At 42.0% G+C, this 20,916-nt stretch overlaps 1 protein-coding gene across 3 annotated transcripts; it reads right to left on the bottom strand.

The window, feature by feature from the left end:
• Positions 1 to 469: 469 nt before the first annotated feature.
• LOC145407840 (cathepsin L1-like) lies at positions 470 to 20,455 on the bottom strand. Of its 3 annotated transcripts, none has more exons than XM_080278696.1 (7): positions 20,334 to 20,455; positions 15,983 to 16,096; positions 13,350 to 13,502; positions 7,154 to 7,345; positions 5,804 to 5,989; positions 3,974 to 4,139; positions 470 to 1,652 (listed from the first exon to the last, which is right to left on the bottom strand). In XM_080278696.1, the coding sequence occupies exons 2-7, from the start codon at positions 16,094 to 16,096 to the stop codon at positions 1,447 to 1,449; spliced, it is 1,017 nt and encodes a 338-aa protein (XP_080134822.1). In that variant the 5' UTR covers positions 20,334 to 20,455; the 3' UTR covers positions 470 to 1,446. The 3 variants fall into 3 exon arrangements, with proteins under 3 accessions (XP_080134822.1, XP_080134823.1, XP_080134824.1); XM_080278697.1 differs by having other exon boundaries at positions 20,352 to 20,431; XM_080278698.1 differs by lacking the exon at positions 20,334 to 20,455 and adding an exon at positions 19,597 to 19,615.
• Positions 20,456 to 20,916: the final 461 nt, after the last annotated feature.

Genomic DNA, 20,916 nt, shown 5'->3' with positions numbered 1-20,916 from the left:
CTGTTCTGTTCAATTAAACTGTTCAGTTCAATGAAAGATTTTTGTAGTTTATTCTTGGTATGACCAGACTATTTACCCGTAATTCAGCTTTGTTTAGACTTTTCCTCAGTATAAGATGTATTTCCTAGGCTGAATAAAATCATCTGCAGATAGAAAGAATTATATGAAAATATACATTTCCTAGGCTGAATAAAATCATCTGGAGATAGAAAGAATTATATGAAAAATATACATCACTGTATTCAAGGGGCTATGCAGAGTCAACTTGGGTTGAAGGGAGTAAGTTTTTGGAGTCTAGAGAACTGCTGTTTGACAGTGATTATATGTGCCATTAGTCAAGATATAATGCAAACGGATAAAAAAAAAAAAAAAGGAATTACGATAATTTTACCTACAACTTCATGTAGGTTAACCTATACAAGATATCTAACACCAATATTTACTCAAAATGGATAAATAAACACACGGAAAAAGGATTCTTGATAACAAACTGCATTATAACAGTACAATACAGCATGCTCTGATATCGAGATAACACTGAAATTATTTCCAAAAAAAATTTCAAACTGCCCATATGTTGTACTGTGCAGTATGATCTGTGATTTCTAACTGATGCTTCTAGAAGGTGTGATACAGATCTTGCAATAATGTATTACTTATGAAAAAGCGTACAATATAATGACAAATATCTTTTCAGCCCACACTGTATTGTTATACAACTACATGCTAATGACAATTTATTTATTATGACAACCTCGTTCATACCCTATCACAACTCTCCTTAAACCTTACCTAATACAGTATCACATTGTGCCAAACTGAAGGAGTATTGTTCTCCTTCGACTGGCACTGCAGTGTAGTTTCCTTATATTTAGACAACAGTTCACAGCCAAATTTAAGCAAGAATGTAATCTCCTGAGAAAGCAGCAATGCAGTCACTCACATTATATGAGAAATGTAGCTTTAGCTTAGCCAATTCAGCTGAAGATGTCGATTCTCTTTCTCTTGCCAAAGTATTTTCTTCAGCTTAGGAAACAGCCCACAGTCTGATGAGGATAAGCAGAGTAGTACTCAAGCTATTCAAACCTGACTTGACCCTTTCCATACAATGTCATCTTTCCTACTTTATTCTTGCTACTCTTAGATGATTCTGTTACTTTTAGAAGTATGCCCTGGTAGTAAGAGGGTTAATGGGGTTAATGAAAGTATATCTAATTCCTACAGTTGGTAAAATCTTTCCTATGTTGACTAAAACAGTAGAGAGATGGTAAAAAAAAAAAAAATAATAATAATCATACTGAAGGGACTGGAAAATAAAGCAGGTCTCTAATAACACGGCATAAAGTCACAACCAAAAAACTGCCTGGTAATATTACAAAAGTACAAAAAGATAAAATCACATGGAACAAATCAATAAGCTAGTTCAGCACTGGGGTCCCCAGCAACCTAGACCAGAGGATAAGAGGCAGCAGAGGCTATACCACACATGTTGTTGGCATTCCTAGCTATCTTAATGTAGCCTTTGTCACCCCATGTATTGCCCCATGAGTTCTTGACAATCCAGTAGTCTTGGAACCACTCCCGCCCATAGCCCACCACTAGTGCACCATGAGTCAGGTGGGTTGAGGAGCACTGTGGGTCCTTGTACACACCTGCAAGGGATGATCATTAAGGAGAAGGTAGTGGTTACATGGTTAGAGAATCAATATACTGTCTGAAAGGAAGCAAATCTGATCTTAAGTTAGAGCAAAATGCTTGATTCTGATTTCTTCAAAACAGACTTGACTGATCTTCCAACATGACCCAATGATATCGTATCGTCTGCTAGCACAATCACATCAGCCTTGAAAGTGACAGCCCTAACATGTATTCACTAAGGAATGTGGATATTAATAAGTGTGGTGACACAGTCAATAAACGTTTATGTGGGACACGGAGAGGTTGCTGGGACTTAGGGATGGTTGTTATGGAATGGACTCTCAAGTCTGTATGCATCTATAATGTTCTCTCGTGTTTTTTAATGGCAAACTTTCCAATGTATGATGCAAACAATCCATACTAAACAAAGAATAAAACCACAATGATATAAAAAGTCATTTTATTCTAAAATTTTGTTCCCTGTAATGTGTACTGTACTGTAAATATGTAGGAACTATGGTTTGAACAAACTATTTCAGCTGATTGTATGCAGAAAGCCTTTCTGACCACAGTTTTATTTTTAAAATATTACTTAGGATGTAGATTTATTTTACCTCCATAATCAAGAAACCAATAACAATTGACTCTGGCAGTCAAAAGCAAACAAACTGTTAATTTAACAGGCAATCACTTCGTCTTTAAAATAGTTTCATGACAATTTTCTATGGGAAAATGGTCATGATTTCCTTTACCCCAACCACATCAGCTGCACTTAAAATCTGTGGTTAAGACTAAGTGTATTATCAGGGAAAGGCTGTACACCACACAAAGAAGGAAGGTACAGTAAGCCATAAATGTAACAAATGTTGTGGTGGAAGGAAGTATACCATATTGTGAAGGGAAAGTGTACCATACAATGAAGACATGTGTATCATGTATGTAGTGGCTGTGGAAGGAGTGGTGTGCTCTGAGTTTGGCAGTTAAAAAAAGCCTTATTATATAATGGAAGCACGCAAGAAAGGTATAACTGTCCTGTATGGTGGAAGGGATGCATATTGTATACACACAGTACTGTACTTATATATCTAGCAGTTGAGGAAAACAAGCATGTCCTAAACTGTAATGCAATACTGTATAAAGTACAAAAAAAATGCTGTATAATAAAATGTCAGTGTTCTCTACCACACTAAATAATGTTATACTATATAATGCCATACATGTCATAATATTCACTACCACACTAAATAATGTTACACTATATGTGGACATGTGGAGAGAATGGAGAATGAAAGACTGACTAAGAGGGTGTATGTAGGTGAGGAGGGAGGGAGAGGGAGGGGTAGACCGAGGATGAGGTGGAGGGATGGAGTTGAGAGGTATATGAGGGAGGGAGGGGTGAGTTGGGGGGAGGGTTGTCAAATGGTGGGTGACAGAGCGACCTGGAGGCGTTTTTTCTGGGGCCACCCTTTGTGGGGTTAGGGTGTCAGGCTATAGATAGATAGATAGCCTATATAATGCCATACCATACACTCCTACATCAAACTGTTGTACCATAAATGCAGATGGTAACCATACTCTCAGTATAGTAATGGAAGAAGGTAAGGCAGGCATACTACAAAATGCTGTACTATATAATACTGTACTATAGAAAGTTACAACATTCAGTTAAAGGGTACCACACATTTAGTGCAACTGTGAAAGAAAGGAAGGCAGGCATAATGCATACAGGAATGCTGCACTATATAATACAGGTATTCCCCAGTTTAATGATGCAATTGGTTAAATAAAAGCCCAATGTTAAGCTGGGTATCATATCTCAGGGCAGATTTAATATGTAAAGTATAGGGATGCATTTTTGAGCCTTGGGTTTCCCTCACAACCAAGTCCTAAACCCACCCAAATGAGTCCAAAAACAAGTTTAATGTCAATCTAAATGGCTTACCTGCTGTGAAAAAAGCTAATCTAAGCCTAACACCTGTAACTAACTCACTAAAACCAACAAATAAAATTTGAAAATCGTCAAATATAAGTCAGGAAAAAATCAAGGTTAGTAAACTGTACCCTAAAATGCCAATGTTCACCCCACCTGTGGCTAATACACATTAATCTAAGTCTAAAAACAGTTTATAAATCAACCTAAACACACAATTTTACTCTAAAATATAAGCAAAATCATAAGAAAAAAAAAAAAAAAAGTTAAACAGACGATTGGCCATCATTGGGCGGGGTATGGTGGTATTTCTACCCCCATCGCTACGCCGGGGTATCACATCTAGGGGTATCTATCGTATATTGAGGTATAGGCCTACATGTATACAGAAGAAGGGTGCCATACCATGAGTGTAATAGTGTAAGGAGGGTAGTGAGGCATCTATTGCCACTGCAACAGGTCCAACAGTGGCCACAGCTGCCATGAGGCCCTTCTCATCTCCAGGGTGGATGGTGGTGAAGCCTCGCACATGGGCAGCCACACCAGCTGGGTGGTAGCGGCACACATTGTTCTGTGAAGAAATGCAGGGATCAGCACATTCATGGAATAACTATGAGAAGTAGATGCAATACAGTAATGTATCACATTCAGGGGCTTATTTATGAGCAGATTATTTATTAGGATGACAACAGAGTGGAAAAAAAGGTATATCTGGACAAATTTGCAGGAGGGAGGAGACGAGGTGGGCCAAGAAAAAAGTGGAGGAATATGGTGGATGATTGTCAGGAAAAGAGGAATGGAAGTTGGTGAGGCTACGGGACTGACAAGAGACCGAGCTGGCTGGATGAATTTTGTGCGGAGAAGCACAGCACATAACCAGGGATTTGGCACCCCTTTTTAACTTGACAGCACTCGGACTGACTCTTTCAGATGGGTATATGTGAAGCTACACAACGTGGTAAAATTTTGGGGGGCCTATCTCATGGAGCCAGGATTCTGTGGGCTTGAATGCTGAGTGAATGGAAGCATAACTCACTGAACTGGGCAAACTTAGGCTGTCTGATGCTGCTACTGCTTACCCAACTCCAGGGTGAGAAAGGAGGTCCGGATGATGATGACAACGATTATTTATTAGGGGGGCAGTGAGCTTATTACATGTCAGGGACTATTTCAGGGAGGCTGAAGGGTCATCACACTTACAGGGAATATTAATGGGGAGTAGAGTGGACACAGTCTATCAGAGGAATATCTCTGAAAAGGTTAAGGATTATTTCTATGAATATTTCTGTCAGGGCTAAGAGAACATGCTTCATCAAAAGAGTATTTCTGAGACGGGGAGAGGAACATGGCCCACAAGAGGAATATTTTTGAAGACGGCAGATGAACATAATTCAGACAAATATTTCTGAAGACATCTGAAAGACATGGTCAATTAAAGGAATATTTCTGAAGGGGCAGAGGGACATGACCCAACACAGAAATATTTCTGAAGGAAGCAGGAATTACTTCTGAGGATGACAAGGGGAGATATAACACTTCATGGGATGATTTCTGAGGGATGAGGGGAATGAGGAATACTTCCGATGGAGGCAGGAATTATTTTGAGGGAGGTAGGATGGAGCGGGGGAGGGAAGTGGCACATCAGAAGGACATTTTTCTTACTCTGGTATCTACTCCAATTAGCAGGAACACAAAGCCTTGCAACACTTTAACTTACCAAACTTTTTTCCCCACAAATCCCTTTAATACACATCATTCACCCTCACTCCCCTACACACAACCATACACCTCCCCACCCTCATCACATAGAAAACCATGGTCATCCCATCCCCACTCCCTCACACAACCATATACTCAGCCCCACCCTCACCCCATCACTCCTCTCCCACAAAACCACACACTCACCCCCATTACCACCACACAAAACACTTATCTCCATCATTACCCCTCTATCAACACCATACACTCACTCTCACCATTACCCCCCACACACACTCACTCCCATCCTCACCCTTACCCCCAGGTCTCATAATGGCAGGATATTTCTGCAGTACAGTACAGATGACATTGTTTTACATGACAACTTTCTTTCTACATACAGCTTAGCACTCACCTCCACCCTCACTTTCAACCACACTCTAACCTCTAGACCCACTGTGTCCTTAAAAGATAGCTCATTAATAATGCCACCACTCTGCATGATCTCCCATTCCACTCCCATCCACCAAAACTAACCCTGGCCTCATATGGGTAGGAAATCTCGTTGTCAATGCCACCATTCTGCATAATGTAGGTGAAGGCATAATCCATGCGGCCACCCTGGCATCCATAACACAGGTGGCAGCAGTCAATCAGGTTTTGCTCTGACAAAGGCACAAGATGCCGCCACTGACGGTACACTTGACCCTCTAGAGATCCTGTCTGTTGGAGAAAAGGAAATGCAAGTTATTTTGATTGTATTTTCTAATCTTACAGTAAGAACTTTGTTATATTGGCGGCTACAGGAAACCACGTTTCGTTCTGACACCAGCGCAAGTGGGCACCACATCTGCTGTCCTGTGAAAAATAAGGACTCAGGGACTATTTTGACTGTAATTACTCTTTAGGTATTCATATACTGACACCTTAGTTTTTGTGATACAAGAGGCAGCAGTCACTCTGATTTTGTACTGACAGAGGCACAAGTTGACATCAATGCTGGTACACTTGCCCTTCTAGTGTTCAAGTCTATGGTGATTGGAGCTGAAGAAGGTACTGGCATAAGATGCTACCAGTGACAAAACTTACTCTGCTAGAGTTCCTGTTTGTTGCAAAAAGAGAAGGAGCTAGGGGCTATTTTGACAGTACCAAATCATTTTACATACTGTATATGTATTGCACTCTGTTACTTAATGGTCTTTGAAATATGAATGGCAGCATCTCACCAGGTTTTGTTCTGATAGTGGTTCAAAATGGTGCTAGTGACAGTACATCTGTCCCTCTAAACCTCCAGTCATCAGTGAATAAACAAGTTACCCGGTAGTGAGTTATCTTTGTATTTACTGCTTTGCACAGCATGTGGCATGAAATGGTGTCAAATACTTGACCATTTAAAGCTCTACTATGAAAAAAAAAAAAAAAAAATCTACTGGTATTTACTCTTATTGAATGAATACTGTGTTACTGCATGGTCTTTGTTATACAGGTGATACTGCAGGTGTAAACTAGATTTTGTTCGAAAGTGGTACCAAATGGTACCACAAATGGAATAGTTGGCCCTCCACAGCTATTTAAAAAAAAAAAAAAAATGACAGCACAATACTTGACTGTTTTTTTATTGACTTCTTGTATTCAGGCATAGCTAAAAGCATACCATACTGTAAACAATAATTCATATTATTACAAGTAATAAATCATAAGGTAGTGAGTAAAACTTTTAAAAAACCAGAAAGTTTAGTGACACTCTTATAATACACATATAATGTAAGTTTGATAATGGCTGAATTTAAAATTCTTGTGATATTACTGTCAGCAAATTACCACACACTTATCTTTCAATTACCTGTCCCCCTAAAAGAAATAAACATACCAATTCCATCAACTAACCGTGGCAAAGGCCCATCCTGAAGCACACTGTCCCTGGCTCTTGACCCCTGTGACAGCACCCTTGGTCCGCCAGTCAATGGAGGAAGGCAACTGTACATCCTCATCAAGGGGAATGTAAGAGGAGGCGGTGGCTGCAGATGCATTGACAGCCTCTCGCAAGCCCGTCATGGTAGTGGTGATCTCGTATGGTAGCTGGGAACAAATACGGAGAATAGCAAATGGTGTTAGCAACAGAAAGGTGCCAACAGAGTAAAAGCAAAGGTAAACATGAGCAAAAGAAAGGTATTTGAAAGGAAATAAAGACTGAATAAGTTTTGGAACATGGTTTGGATATACAGTATTGGAAGCTAGATAAACTGCAGAGCACAAATTTAATGGGAGATGAGGTCTTCAGGCAGGACGACGATAGTTTTAATTATCTGAGAACTGTCTTATGTAAACATGGCAAAATGGCTTTTGAGATAAAGAAAGATCATTTCAAGGGAGAACAACAACTGGAAAATTGGGCAGTATTCTAAAGAAAAAGACCCTTTGTGAAACTGTATCACTGCTGATGCTCTTGAATGGATAGTGACAGAACTTTTTATGCTACAGGCTGCAGAAATGACCTTTTTCCATAACTGCTTCAGGCATAAAGATAGTGGATAATGCAAGTAACAGAAATTAATGATAACAGTTTGTTTGTTCAGTTTTGAAGGCTCCAGCATGCTTGCATGCATCAGTCTTGGTCACCTAATGGCAGCTCTCCAGGCTGCTCAATCTCTGGCAGCTTCCCTATTCAGTCCCTTATCCCTAAATCACACTCAATGACCTCATCCCAGGTCTTTTTCAGTCTACTTCTCACAACCCTACCCCTAACATTTACACTTCTCACTTTCTGCACCCATTATCATTATTAACACTTCTCACTTTCTGCACCCATTATCATCATTAACACTTCTCATTTTCTGCACCCAGTTATCATGCCCAATCCCCTCCACATGCCGAAACCATCTCAATCTACCTCTCTTCATCACAACACCAATGCACTTCAGTCCCATCCTATCCCTCAACTCCTCTCTCATAAACCTGGCCCCACCTGGCCTCACACTCAGGGACGCACTGCACATCCACCTAATGATTGTCATTTCTGTATGTCTGAGCCTGCAAATATCCTCTTCCTTTACTGCCCAAGTTTTACCACCACACAGCATTACACTCCTAACACATGCTGCATACAAAGATCCCTTAGCATGGAGGGAGACCCCTCTCAATGTCAGAAGAGGAAACAGCTCCCTGAACTTTTTCCAACCACTCCTCACTCTAGACACAGACCTAGCTCCAGCCCCACCTCCAGCACATAACATGTCTCCCAAATAACAAAACTCTTCCACACACTCAAAAGACTCACAAACAAGTTCAATCCTTTCATGCCTGACAATCTCCACCTACTCTCCCCGACATACAATACACATGAAATCAACATTGTCTCACAGTCTACCTCTAATATTGCTACATCTCTTATGCACCCACTTATCATGGACACTGTACAAGATGGAATTACTTCCCACGCCCTTATGGCAAATCGTACATGGCCACTCTCCCTCTTCTTTGACAGTACCGCCACCAGTCTTAGATACCATCACTTTTGTTTTATCTGCATTTACTCTTAAACCCTTGTGCCCGATACCATCTCTCCACTTTCTGAATCTTTCCCCCGTCTCCTTTTCAATCTCAGCAATCAACACCAAATCATCAGCATACAACATCTTCCAAGGGGGTCCACTTCTGAAGTCACATGAAAGGGCTTCAAGCACTATGATAAACAACAAGGGGCTCAAAACTGACCCCTGATGCACACCAACATTTATGGAAAACTCATAACTCAAATCTCCATTGACCTTTACCTGGGTGAGAGCACCCACATACATGGCCATAACCACTCATATCAGTCACTCCTCGATTCCAAGCTTTCTCATTGCCCACTTCACCACCTCTCTAGGGACTCTGTCAATGGCCTTCTCCAAATCAACAAAAACAAAGTCTATCTATCTATCTATCTATAGCCCGACGCCCTAATCCCACAAAGGGTGGCCGCAGACAAAACGCCTCCAAGTCACTCTGTCACCCACCATTTGACTCCCCTCCCCCCAACTCACCCCCCCTCCCTCATATACCTCTCAACTCCATCCCTCCACCTCATCCTCGGTCTACCCCTCCCTCTCCCTCCCTCCACCTCACCTACATACACCCTCTTAGTCAGTCTTTCATTCTCCATTCTCTCCACAAAGTACAGTTCCCTTTTCTTTCCTATATATTTTTCCTGAAGCTGTTGAACAATGAATATGATATCAGCAGTCCCTTTGCCTGGCATAAACCCAAAATGCATCTCATCAATATTCAGTATTTCTCTAGAAGTCTGCATTACCTTCATTATCCAGTCTAAAAGTTTTATGCCTCTATAATTTCCTCTTTCCAAGGCATAACCCCTCCACTTGCACACATTTACAATTTCATTCTTCAGCTAATCATCTGGGACAACACAATCATATGTAATAGTTATCAGGTCAGCAACTAACCTCACTCCTATACCTCCTGAGACTTTCAACATTTAAGCAGTCAACCCAGACACACCTGCAGCCTTCCCCACCTGCATCCTGCCTATTGCCCCACTGACAGCAGCAACGTCAATCAAAGACCAAGGGCCAAACACTGGATCTGCAGGCTTCAAACCTTCTCTGTCCCAGTCAAACTCCTCATTCAACAACTGGCAGCAATGATCTCTCCACGCATCTTTAATATCCGCACTGTTCACCACTATCCTTCCTTCACCATGTTCCACCCACTGCTCACCTATGATATCCCAATTCTTCCTCTTCATCTGATTTGCCACCTTAAATATCATACTCTTTCTTTCTACACAATTTAGGTCATTCGATTTGCCACCTTAAATATCATATTCTTTCTTTCTGCACAATTTAGGTTTTGATGTAAGTTTCTCTGTGACTTGGACTTTTTCCTGTAAACCTCTTTTCTAGCCCTATGCTTGGCAGCCAAGTACATAGTCCTCTCTATTACCACCCCTCTTCCATTCCCAGAAAAGCCTTCTTTTCTCCTTAATTGCAGCTTCTACATCCTCATCCCACCACCAAGCTACTTCATGTCTTGGTGGGCCTCTTGTCCATCCACATATTGAATCAGTAACTCTCAAGTGGCTGCTCTTGAGGGCTCAGTACCATTCATTAACACTTCTGTCAATGTTTTCCTGTTCAGCCGCCACTTTCCTCATTTCCCTAGAGAAGGCATCCCTTACTGCTTAGTTTTTCAGCTTCCATATTTTCCTCCTAGGTGAACAGGTCCTCTTTTTCATCAACTGCTCCTTAAACACCATGTCACATATCAATAACTTGAGTTGCTGCACACACTCCTTGCTCACTGTAGCTTTAACATCCCTCACTAACCTCCTATCAGTCCTCCTGACCAGGAAATAGTCTATCTGGCTGCTACTTCCCCCAGACTCATATGTAATCAACCTACTCTTTTTCTTCTTAAAATGTTTGTTGCACACAGTCATGTTCACTGCCTCTCCAAACTCGAGTATCCTTTCCCCCTCCTCATTTCTAGTACCAAATGCACATCCCCCATGTATTCCTTCATATCCTTGAGCTGCTTCACCTACATGATCATTTAAGTTCCCTCCCAAAACTACAAAATCATCATCCCCCATACCACTTACTACATGCATTATGTCACCCCAAAATCTATCCTTCTCTACCTCATCCAGACCCGCCTGTGGAGCATATGCCAATATAAATACAACCATTTTCCCACAGAGCAAAATTCTCACTGCTATTATCCTATCACTTACTCTCATAACATTCATGACATATTCCATCCGTTTCTCCCCAACCAACACACCCACACTACCATATCCATTTGTCCTACCCTGCAAAAGCAACTTATAATATCAAATCCCTCCCAGCAGTCTTTCTGACTGATCCACCCTTATACCGGACTTCTTGCAAACATCCCACATCCACCTCCCTACTACTCAATGTCTCAACCATTTCCCCCGCTCTACCCCTCAAACTTCCTACATTCCACGATGCCACTCTGATCCCTCTGTGTGATTTTTAAGTGTCCTCCAGCTTGCTCTGAATTTCATTCTTTATCTTGGTCATAATCAGCAAAAATAATAAAGGGAAGAGACATGCCACCTGCCCCACCCACTGTACAGTCCCAGGTCCAGGCAATGGATCTGGGACCCCTAGCCCACCAGCCTTGACCAGTGGCTGTGGCAGTGGCCTACAGGCACCCTGCCAGAACAGATATAGGGACACTCTCCAAGCGTGCCTTGGCACTGTAACTGCCTCGCCATCATACACCCACTGATAGGGTAGCCTCCTGGAACGCTACTCCCAGGTTCGGGCCCCTCTCTCCTGGGCGGAGGTAGCTACCAGGGAACTGCAATGCCCTGTACCTCCTAGCACAGGTTAGAGCACCATTTCATCCCGGTCCCCTGATCTATGCTGGCAGAGCCCTCATCACGTCTCCCCTCAAAAGGTCAACTACTAGGTAGTGGAGGCAAAGTTTTCTGACCGCATGATCTTGCTGATGTCAACCCCGGTGACATAGTGGGGTACATTGTGTGATATGTAAAGCGCATGTGGTGTAGTGTAAGATAAAGTTAGAGGAAGTGGTTGGGAGAGTATGTTGGTCTACTCTCCATGTAAGTGTCCCACTGGAAAGGTCAGCGAACTCTCAATTATCCGGCACAATTCAGCTAAACCCTATGCTGAATAAAGCAAAACATTGGATATTGCATGGTACCCCCCACTGACTCAATTTTGGTATTGCGCCAGATACTGCACTACTATGCGTATTGACCCTCTATCCTAAGAACTTTCCCATGAGTTAAAGATGAAAATTAAGCATAAAATACAACAAAGTACTGATACAGTACACTAATACAGAATGCAGCGCCGGCTGGATACCACTTACAAGCTGGTTGACACACCTCGATGACAGATATTGCATAAAACCACTGGTTATGTCCCATTTCGGTGCCAGACATTGGATAATTTAGCCGGATATTGCTTCAATAGAGCCAAACCAGCAGCTCCGGATATTGTGTTGGGTTAGATATTGCAACGACGGATAATTGAGAGTTTAATGTACTTTAGAACGGAAGAAAGGGCAACGGGAGTAATATGTTGAATTGCAGAATGGACGGAAAAGAAATACCCTAAGATGGTGCAGAAATATTCAAAGAATGAACATTGACAGAATGTCAAAGGAGGTCAGATTAAGGGTGACGGTAGTGCTGGAAAAGGCAGACCATATATGGCATGGAAAAAGAGAATGGAGCAGTAACTCCATGAGGGAATGGGAGGAAGAGAAGGAATGTCTGAGAGAAAGAGAGGTAGGCAAGGACAAAGTAGCCTTGAGGCAGTTGTATCATGGCCATCCCCTGCTGGGAAGTTCCCAGGAGTGTGGAAAGTGTTGGAGATGAACATTCTGTGCCCCTGGTGACATACTCTGTATGAACAAAAACTTTCAACAACCTCTTCAGGTTTAAACCACTGTGCACTGCTTCTGATCACTAGACCATTAGGCCACATTAGTGGTCTAGGGTACCATTCAGGCTGATGATTATTTGCAACACACAAGTTTGATATGGAAATTTTCAAGCAGGAAATGCAGTCTGGTGCATAGGTCAGTCTTCGTCGTCATCATCACCATGATCATCATCATCATCATCATCATCAAATCCTACTGTGCCACAATGAAACATGAGCACAGGGGCTCAGAGCTAGGTTACCCAGTCCCAACATTTACAGTATAGCAATGATGACCAACCTCTCTTGCCTATGTGGCATTACCAATTGGCCAGTCACCTACAAGTATTTTGGACTATGGCATCTAGCTACTAGCTCCTACATACTGCAAGGGGTAATATGAGACTGTCTGTTAGTTTTATCATTGGGAGGTGATGCACAGCATATCCAGAAATAAGAAAAAAAAAAAAAGCACAAAGCAGCCGCTATCAATAGTGCCTGGTAGCTTCTTTGCTGCCAAATGTGATGATGCTGAGTGTTTAGTCATAACACTTTTATGTAGACAAAATAATTCCGGTCTTCCTAAGACCTGTACTGCGTTTCATCTGTGACTGATAGACAATAATATAACAAGCAGCATAACACTGCAGTAAACCCACCATATCAGCCAAGTGGTTGAGCCCCATCTTGAAGGTGGTCAGATTCTGGGCATAAAGTTGGTTGTGCTTGAGAACCACCTCCTTGTTCTGCAGGAAGATCTTCATGCGTATTTTCTCCTCCACGTTGCTGTTGTACTCCTTCTTGTGTTCCAGCTGTTGAGAAGAGGAGAGTGGTAATAAAAGGCGGTAGCAATTTTCAGGACATATTTTAGGTGGTAAAGATGGATTCTTAGTTCCCCATCCTTTATGATTTTATTTCACGAGTTACACCTTCATACTCTCTAGCATTTTATCTGTATGGTTTTGACATCAGCATAGTCTTTATCAATAACACACAGTACAGGAGGATCCAGCCATCATCCAATCCTACATTGCCCCATGAGGAGCGTAGGAGCCCGGGGCTAAGCAGTTGGTCCCAACATTTAAGATGAGAGTGACCAGCCTCACTACAGGAGGATACTTAGGCATAATATGTAGAACATACCACTAAGGATGATCAGTTATGAAATCTCCAAAGTCACTTAAAAAACAACCCATATTATATGGCATAATGATCTGACCTTATGGAGCTACCTGGTATATGCTTGAGAGAAAGGTGCATTTTCCTACATCAATGTCTACCGCGCCATTTTTTGGAACTGATGTATCTCATAAAATCGCATATACTGTAGTCACACAAGCCATATGTGCTTATAACATGTACTGAAACTAGTTACAAGAATATTAAATCTTTTTGTACGCTACAAGTACATCAGGATCTGAACTCAGGATACGAAGAGCACAGGTTAATTATTATGACCACTTTGTCATACCTCTCTATTCTCAGTGACACTTTTTTTTTTTAGAGAAAGAATATGACAGGGTGGATAGACAAGGATTGTGGAGTGTATTAAGAATATATGGAGTAGATGGGAAGTTGTTGAATGCTATGGAGAGTATGTATGAGGGTGCCACGGCTGCAGTGCATGTGGATGGTGAACTGAGTGAATTTTTCTATTTGAAGGTTGGATTGAAACAAGGATGTGTCATGTCTCCATGGTTGTTCAATCTGTATATGGATGGGGTTATAAAAGAGATACAAGGTAGGGGAGTGGATGTTGGAGTGGCCCTAGTGAGGGAGGGCAGTGTTTGGAAATTCTCTGTACTGTTGTCTGCAGATGATACTGTGTTGTTAAGTGAAGACTAAGGGGAGCTGCAAGTCTTGGTGGATGAGTTTGGGAGAGGGTGTAGGAAACGGAATCTAAAGGTGAATGTAATGAAGAGTAAAGTTATGGTCTTCGAGAGAAGTGAAGTTAGTGAATGTACAGTGAGACTGGATGAGGAAGAAATGGAAAATGCGAGTGCATTTAAGTACTTGGGTAGTGTGATGAGTAAGGATGGAAGTTTAGAGGGTGAAGTGCTTGAAAGGGTGAAGCAGGGAAGAAAGGTTGCTGGCTCCTTGAAAGCAGTGATAAGAAACAGGGAAGTGAGCATGGAAGTGAAAAAGATACTACACGATAGTATCGTTATACCAACTTTAACGTATGGAAGTGAAGCTTGGACGTTGTTGGGGGGACAAAAGTCTAGAGTGAGAGCAGTGGAAATGAGTTATTTGAGGGGAGCATGTGGAGTCACATGAAGTGACAGGCTGACAAATGAGGAAGCGAAGGAGAGGTGTGGTGTGGATGTGGATGGGATAGGAAGCGCTAGGAGAAACACATTAAGGTGGTTTGGCCATGTGGAGTGGATGGAGAGTGAGAGACTGATGAGGAGAGTGTATGTGAGTGAGGTGGAGGGAGGGGGAGGCCGAGGATGAGATGGAGAGATGGAATGGAGAGTTATATGAGAGAGGGAGGTGCGAGCTGGACAGAGCGACATGGAGGCGATTTGTTTGTGGCCACCTCTTACGGGATTAAGGCATCTGGCAATAGATAGACAGATAGACTTTTCTGTATTCATACTGGTCTACCATTAGACTACAATGTATGTTTACACTAAACATTGCTCTTATGCAATAACTACTGTACTGATAAAATAGCTGGCTGAAAAGAAATCGTGGATTATTAGGGGCTATTTATTTATATACAGTCTAACAAAGTTTTCTGGAAGGAACAGTCACGTCAAAAAGGATTTCAAGGCACTACAACCTCAGGATCAGTGCATTCATTCACAATGCACACCTTCCTCATTATTATTTCTATTGGCCTCTCTCAATCATGTTCTAGGTCGACCTTAATTCTTCATTTCAGCCACTCCATTCTCATAAAATATTCATTCCCTCCATATCACTAAGCCACCTAAAAGATATTATTTTCGTTTCCCACTACAGTTTAGTTACATTCCCACAAATCACACACAAGGTCCTAGTTTCACCATTTTAATGTTAATATCATTTTCAGTTAATGAAAGGTCAAGCTTATTAGCAGAAAAGAAACAAGTTACTCGTACAGATGTTTAACAAATGTGGAAGTCTACACACACACACACACACACACACACACACACACACACACACACACACACACACACACACACACACACACACACACACACACAGGACAGAACGAACTACTAGAAAAAGGATAAGCTTGGTCATAAAACAGGAACCTCATCAGCAGAACAGAACAGGCGCCAACACTGCATGACTGGCTGACCTTGAACAACCGCCACTCTTCCTGTGCGATGGTGACCAGGGAGGAGGACGCCCCAGCCTCCACCACAACCGCCACCGCCATCATCATCACCAAACACCCTGCCGCACGCACCATCTGAAACCATACTACATGTTAGTTCCATTACATAGCTGCAAAAGTTTTTCCCATATCAAAAGGGTCTAAGTTCCAGATGCCATTACATAGAAAAAAAAGGCCGCCTACATGAGATCATAAACGTTCCCCCAACCTCCTCCTCGGAAACAAACGGCCAGCAAACGACTCATACTGTAATATTACAACATTTACATGACAAAAGAAAGAAAATCATTTAGGAGTCGAATGCTAATCGCCAGCCACAATAGCTGTTGGCCAAGTCCAAGATTTAGGCCATATCTTGATACCCTGAAGGTTTGATGTTGATAGCTCAAGCCGTTCATGATACATGATGGTGCTAAAGGCGGGCTATAAAAACTAGTTGACATTTGGCAGCCATTCTGGTGACCTTGACCTTGATCCCGCGTCCTCATTTTCGAACTCGTCCAAGATTTTGACCCCATCTTCATACCCGGAAAGTTTCATGTTGATAGCTCAAGCCGTTCATGATGTATTGGGAACACACACACACACACACACACACACACACACACACACACACACACACACACACACACACACACACACACACACACAGGCAAGCAAAAACATTATCGCTCTGCCTTCTAAAGGCGGACGATAAAAAATAAAAATCACGAACAAATACAGCGAGAAAACCAAGGATGAAAATTAAGAAGTGAGAAAACTATTAGAAAAAGACAATGGAAAATTATATGAAAAAAAGAAAGAAAGAAAGAAAAACTCCAGGAAGAAATTACTGTGGGTGTGTAGGGTAAAAAGGGCTGTTAAGATTGTGTCCGGCCACTCGACTGATAAACGAGAGATAACGGATAGGTCTTGTGACTCGCTCTCCACACAGTTCATCTTGATCTGTCCCCCCACCCACACACCCACCACCCCACACTCACCTATGACCCTCCCTTCCCTGACCTCTCACTTTCATCTTCACCCTCAACCGTCAGTTTTCCCCCCTTAATTCTCACCTTCACTTTCTCCCTCACCCTTGCCCTTCAGCTTTTCTTTAAATTCTCACCTTCATCTTCTTCCTCACCCTCACCCATCCTCAAGCTTCCAATTTTTTAAGTAGGGGGAAAAAAAAATCGGAGCAAAGTTCACGCGAGACAGCGACGCCACAAGGAATGACTGTCAGAAAATACCCATTGACTCTACCCCATTGCATGCTTCTGTCATTTCCTAGTCAGTTATTGTTATAGTATACGTAGATGATGAAATGTTAATCTTTGTGGGACATCAGGAGCTGTACTGATCATTTAAGATATTACAGCCATCCTATGCAATACGTTCTGGTAACTCGTGACATCACCCCCCATATTCGAGTAATGCCTTTAAAATAATGTTAAAGCACAAAAAGGTAAGGGGGAAAAAAAATAAGGGCGAGTACTTACCAAAAGACGAATCCCAAACCTCCAGGCATCAAAGCAAGTGATCAGTTCAGGTCCAAACTTTACGGTTAGGAGAAAGTGCGATTCGAGACGTCCCTCTAGCCAGTTTGTTGCTTGCTTTATTTGGTTCATGTAAGTTAGACAAATATATGGATTTACACATGCGACGAAAATTCCGGGAAACACCTATGTATTAGCTCTCAAATGTTGCCTCTTCAGTGTTACTACCGCATATATATACATCGACATAACCAAATCTGTATATTCTTTTGTGTGTTTAGGAAAAAAAAAAAGTAAGCTAGGTTGAAATTTTCCCAAAGTTGAGAGTACAATGTTACTTCCTCACCCCAACTCCATTCCCGTCCCCTCCCCCCCAACCCACAGCTTCTCCCATGTCTCACTCATATCATTCTTTTTTAATTCTCATTCATCACTCACCCTTCATCCTCGCACCTCTCTCCCTTATTTCAGCCCGTCTTCCTACCACCTCCTACCCACTCCTCTCATCCCTTCTATTCCCTAATCCATTTCTCATCAACTGATCAATCCCCCAATCCTCTCTTCCCACCTTCTACCCCTATCCTAACCCCTGCCTCCACCCATCTCTCATCCACCCCTACCCCTCCGCTCTCACTCCACCTCCTAGCCCTTATCTATTCCCAACCTCTGCCTCCACCCATCTCCCCCTACCTCTACCCCTCCCCTACCCTAACCTCTGCCTCCACACATCTCCCATCCACCTCCACTCCTCCACTCTCACTCCACCTCCTACCCCTATCCAAACCTAATCTCTGCCTCCACCCACCTCCCCCTACCTCTATCCCTCCGTCCCCACCCCCACCCCGCATTGCACCACATGACCACCGCGTCAGCCAAGGTCAAAAGGTCCTTACATCACATGACTACACAAAGGGAGTAACTTCTGTAATATACAATAATAATAATAATAATAATAATAATAATAATAAATAATAATAATAATAATAATAATAATAATAATAAATAATAATAATAATAATAATAATAATAATAATAAATAACAATAATAATAAGTACATACATGACCATAATCCTTGCAATAAATAAAAAAGATCACGCCATACAGACATAGAAAATTCATATTCACAGCTTCCTTTCAAAGAGCTACAGTAAGGTAAAAGAGTTTCTCCCGTCACATGACCATACACTCGAAAAAATTCCCTACATCACATGACACCGAACTACAGTCATCGTCAATAGTTCTGTGCATCACGTGACAAAGCTAAAGTTGAAATCAAGAGTTGTTACCCATTTTCTACAGCACGACCAAGCAAAGCATAACTGTAATGTACCAAACGACCTTGATTTTGGTCCTCTTTAGTAAGGATGGTATTTTTTATCATTAACCTCTTTAACCCAAGGACGGTATTAAGTCTTGCTACCATCTGAGGATCTGCATTTAGCTCTGTGGAGATCTTTTGTGGCAGAGAAGTTTAATGGAGAAAGTTCCTAACTCCTCCACAACGAGAGGTTTCCCGTAAAAAAAAAATAATCTAAAGGTAGAAAGAGTAAAATACAAAATAAGTTATCGAACTGAAGAGATTAAGCCTATGGTTCCTTTGACATACAGAATCAGCTTTGACAAATAATCATACGGATCATATCAGGCATTTTGTGAAGGAGTAAACTATGACAACTAATTCTTCGTACTGATATTGTGTATACAGCACTGTGAAGATACAACAAAAAGCACCACTATTTCTGTTGTTGTATATGCATTCTGTATATCTTTGCAACAATATTTCCATCAATCAATGATGTGTGTTTTAACTCATATTTAAACTATTCGCGGTACTGTGAAATCAACACACGATATTGACCCTGCCAGAAAAAAAAAAAAAAAAAGTCAAACAGTGGTGCAATACCTCTAACTTCATAATTTTATCTAATGCCAAATGCCTAGGGTTCACCCAGAATGCCCGTCCAAATACAGAGATAAGAACAGGATTAGAAGATAACAATGTCATACGAAAATGGCTTAAAATACAGGGCCGAAAGCTAACATGCAAGTCTCCACAGTGACAGGCAATTTCCCGTCTCATGCACCGGGAGTCTGACCTTGGATGCGTCCTGTGTCGGCTGCGGGTGCTCCTTCCCTCACGTGGTTTTCCTACTTTGTTTACATTCTCAGACCATGGTGCAACGGGGTAACGGGCTGCTGGTAGGGATGTGAGATGGCAGGGATGAGATGGCAGAGATAGGTGAGGTGGTAGAGATGAGATGGCAGGGATGAGATGATGAGAGATGGTAGGGATGGGATGATAGGATGAGAGATGGTAGGAATGAGATGACAGGATGATCGATGATGGGGATGAGAGGATAGGATGAGAGATGGTAGGAATGAGATGATAGGATGAGAGATGGTAGGAATGAGATGACAGGATGAGAGATGGTAGGGATGGGATGACAGGATGAGCGATGGTGGGGATGAGAGATGGTAGGGATGACAGGATGAGAGATTGTAAGTATGGGTGAGAGGGCAGGGGATGGTGCCTTATGATCGGTCAACTGGAGTGAAGGGGTGCTGCTTACCAAAACACCGTTCAGCTCCAGGCAAAATGTTTCGATCTAGCGAGCTTTACTGCGCATTTCATAGTTGATAAAATCCGGTAAAACCTACAGTATTCTTAAGAAGATGGGTTTTAATAATGGCTTGATCTCTGATAACTGTTTTCATACCTTTAATAATGAAGAAATCAACGGGAATAATAAAGTAAGATGGGTCATTAATCAGAGATGTCATGCTTGGTGTGACACTGGCGACATCACACTCTGATTTCGTAGTATGCACATACCTTCAACACGCAGCTCACGATGCAAGGAGAGACGGGAAATGCTTCAGCTGTCAGTCAAGGGAAAATTGGCTGCAACAGCAGGGCGGGAAGAGGGAGAGAACAAGCGTCGCTCCCAACCAGGCTCCAACACAACTGACTATCTCAGATCTGAGATCTCTCAACTTCAATTTCCCCCCTCAGTGTACATGTTGCCAGTTACTCATTTATCAGAGGCAGGTGGAGGCCGATTATTTATTCTCATTTCTTTTCTCATTCAAACATTTCTAAAGACTGCTTGGATAAATTCGTGTTATGCCTATCTCGTCTCAGTAATAATTAAATTTCAGAATAAATAATGTTCATGCACTGTTTTGACCCAGTGTTTGAGTAGCTCTAGTTTGTGTTTTATTCTAGCTAACCCCAGGCGACTGCTGTCAGCTGAGAGTGAATCACAGGTGCCGGGGGTCGGCAGCCTTGCCGGCTAGTTAAGATGGTCACATGATAAGGTCCTATGTATAGCCTACTGTAGACACACTGCTTCGGCCAACGTCATGATACTGTTCAAATGAGCGTGAATGTTGGAGCCTGAGTGTTTTAATACATT

Source organism: Coenobita brevimanus, chromosome 74 (genome assembly GCF_032717465.1).
Source record: "Coenobita brevimanus isolate Jiangsu-jjx chromosome 74, ASM3271746v2, whole genome shotgun sequence".
Taxonomy (NCBI): domain Eukaryota; kingdom Metazoa; phylum Arthropoda; class Malacostraca; order Decapoda; family Coenobitidae; genus Coenobita; species Coenobita brevimanus.
The sequence above is the reverse complement of the archived record's forward strand: the minus strand, read 5'-3'. Positions and strand labels throughout refer to the sequence as shown.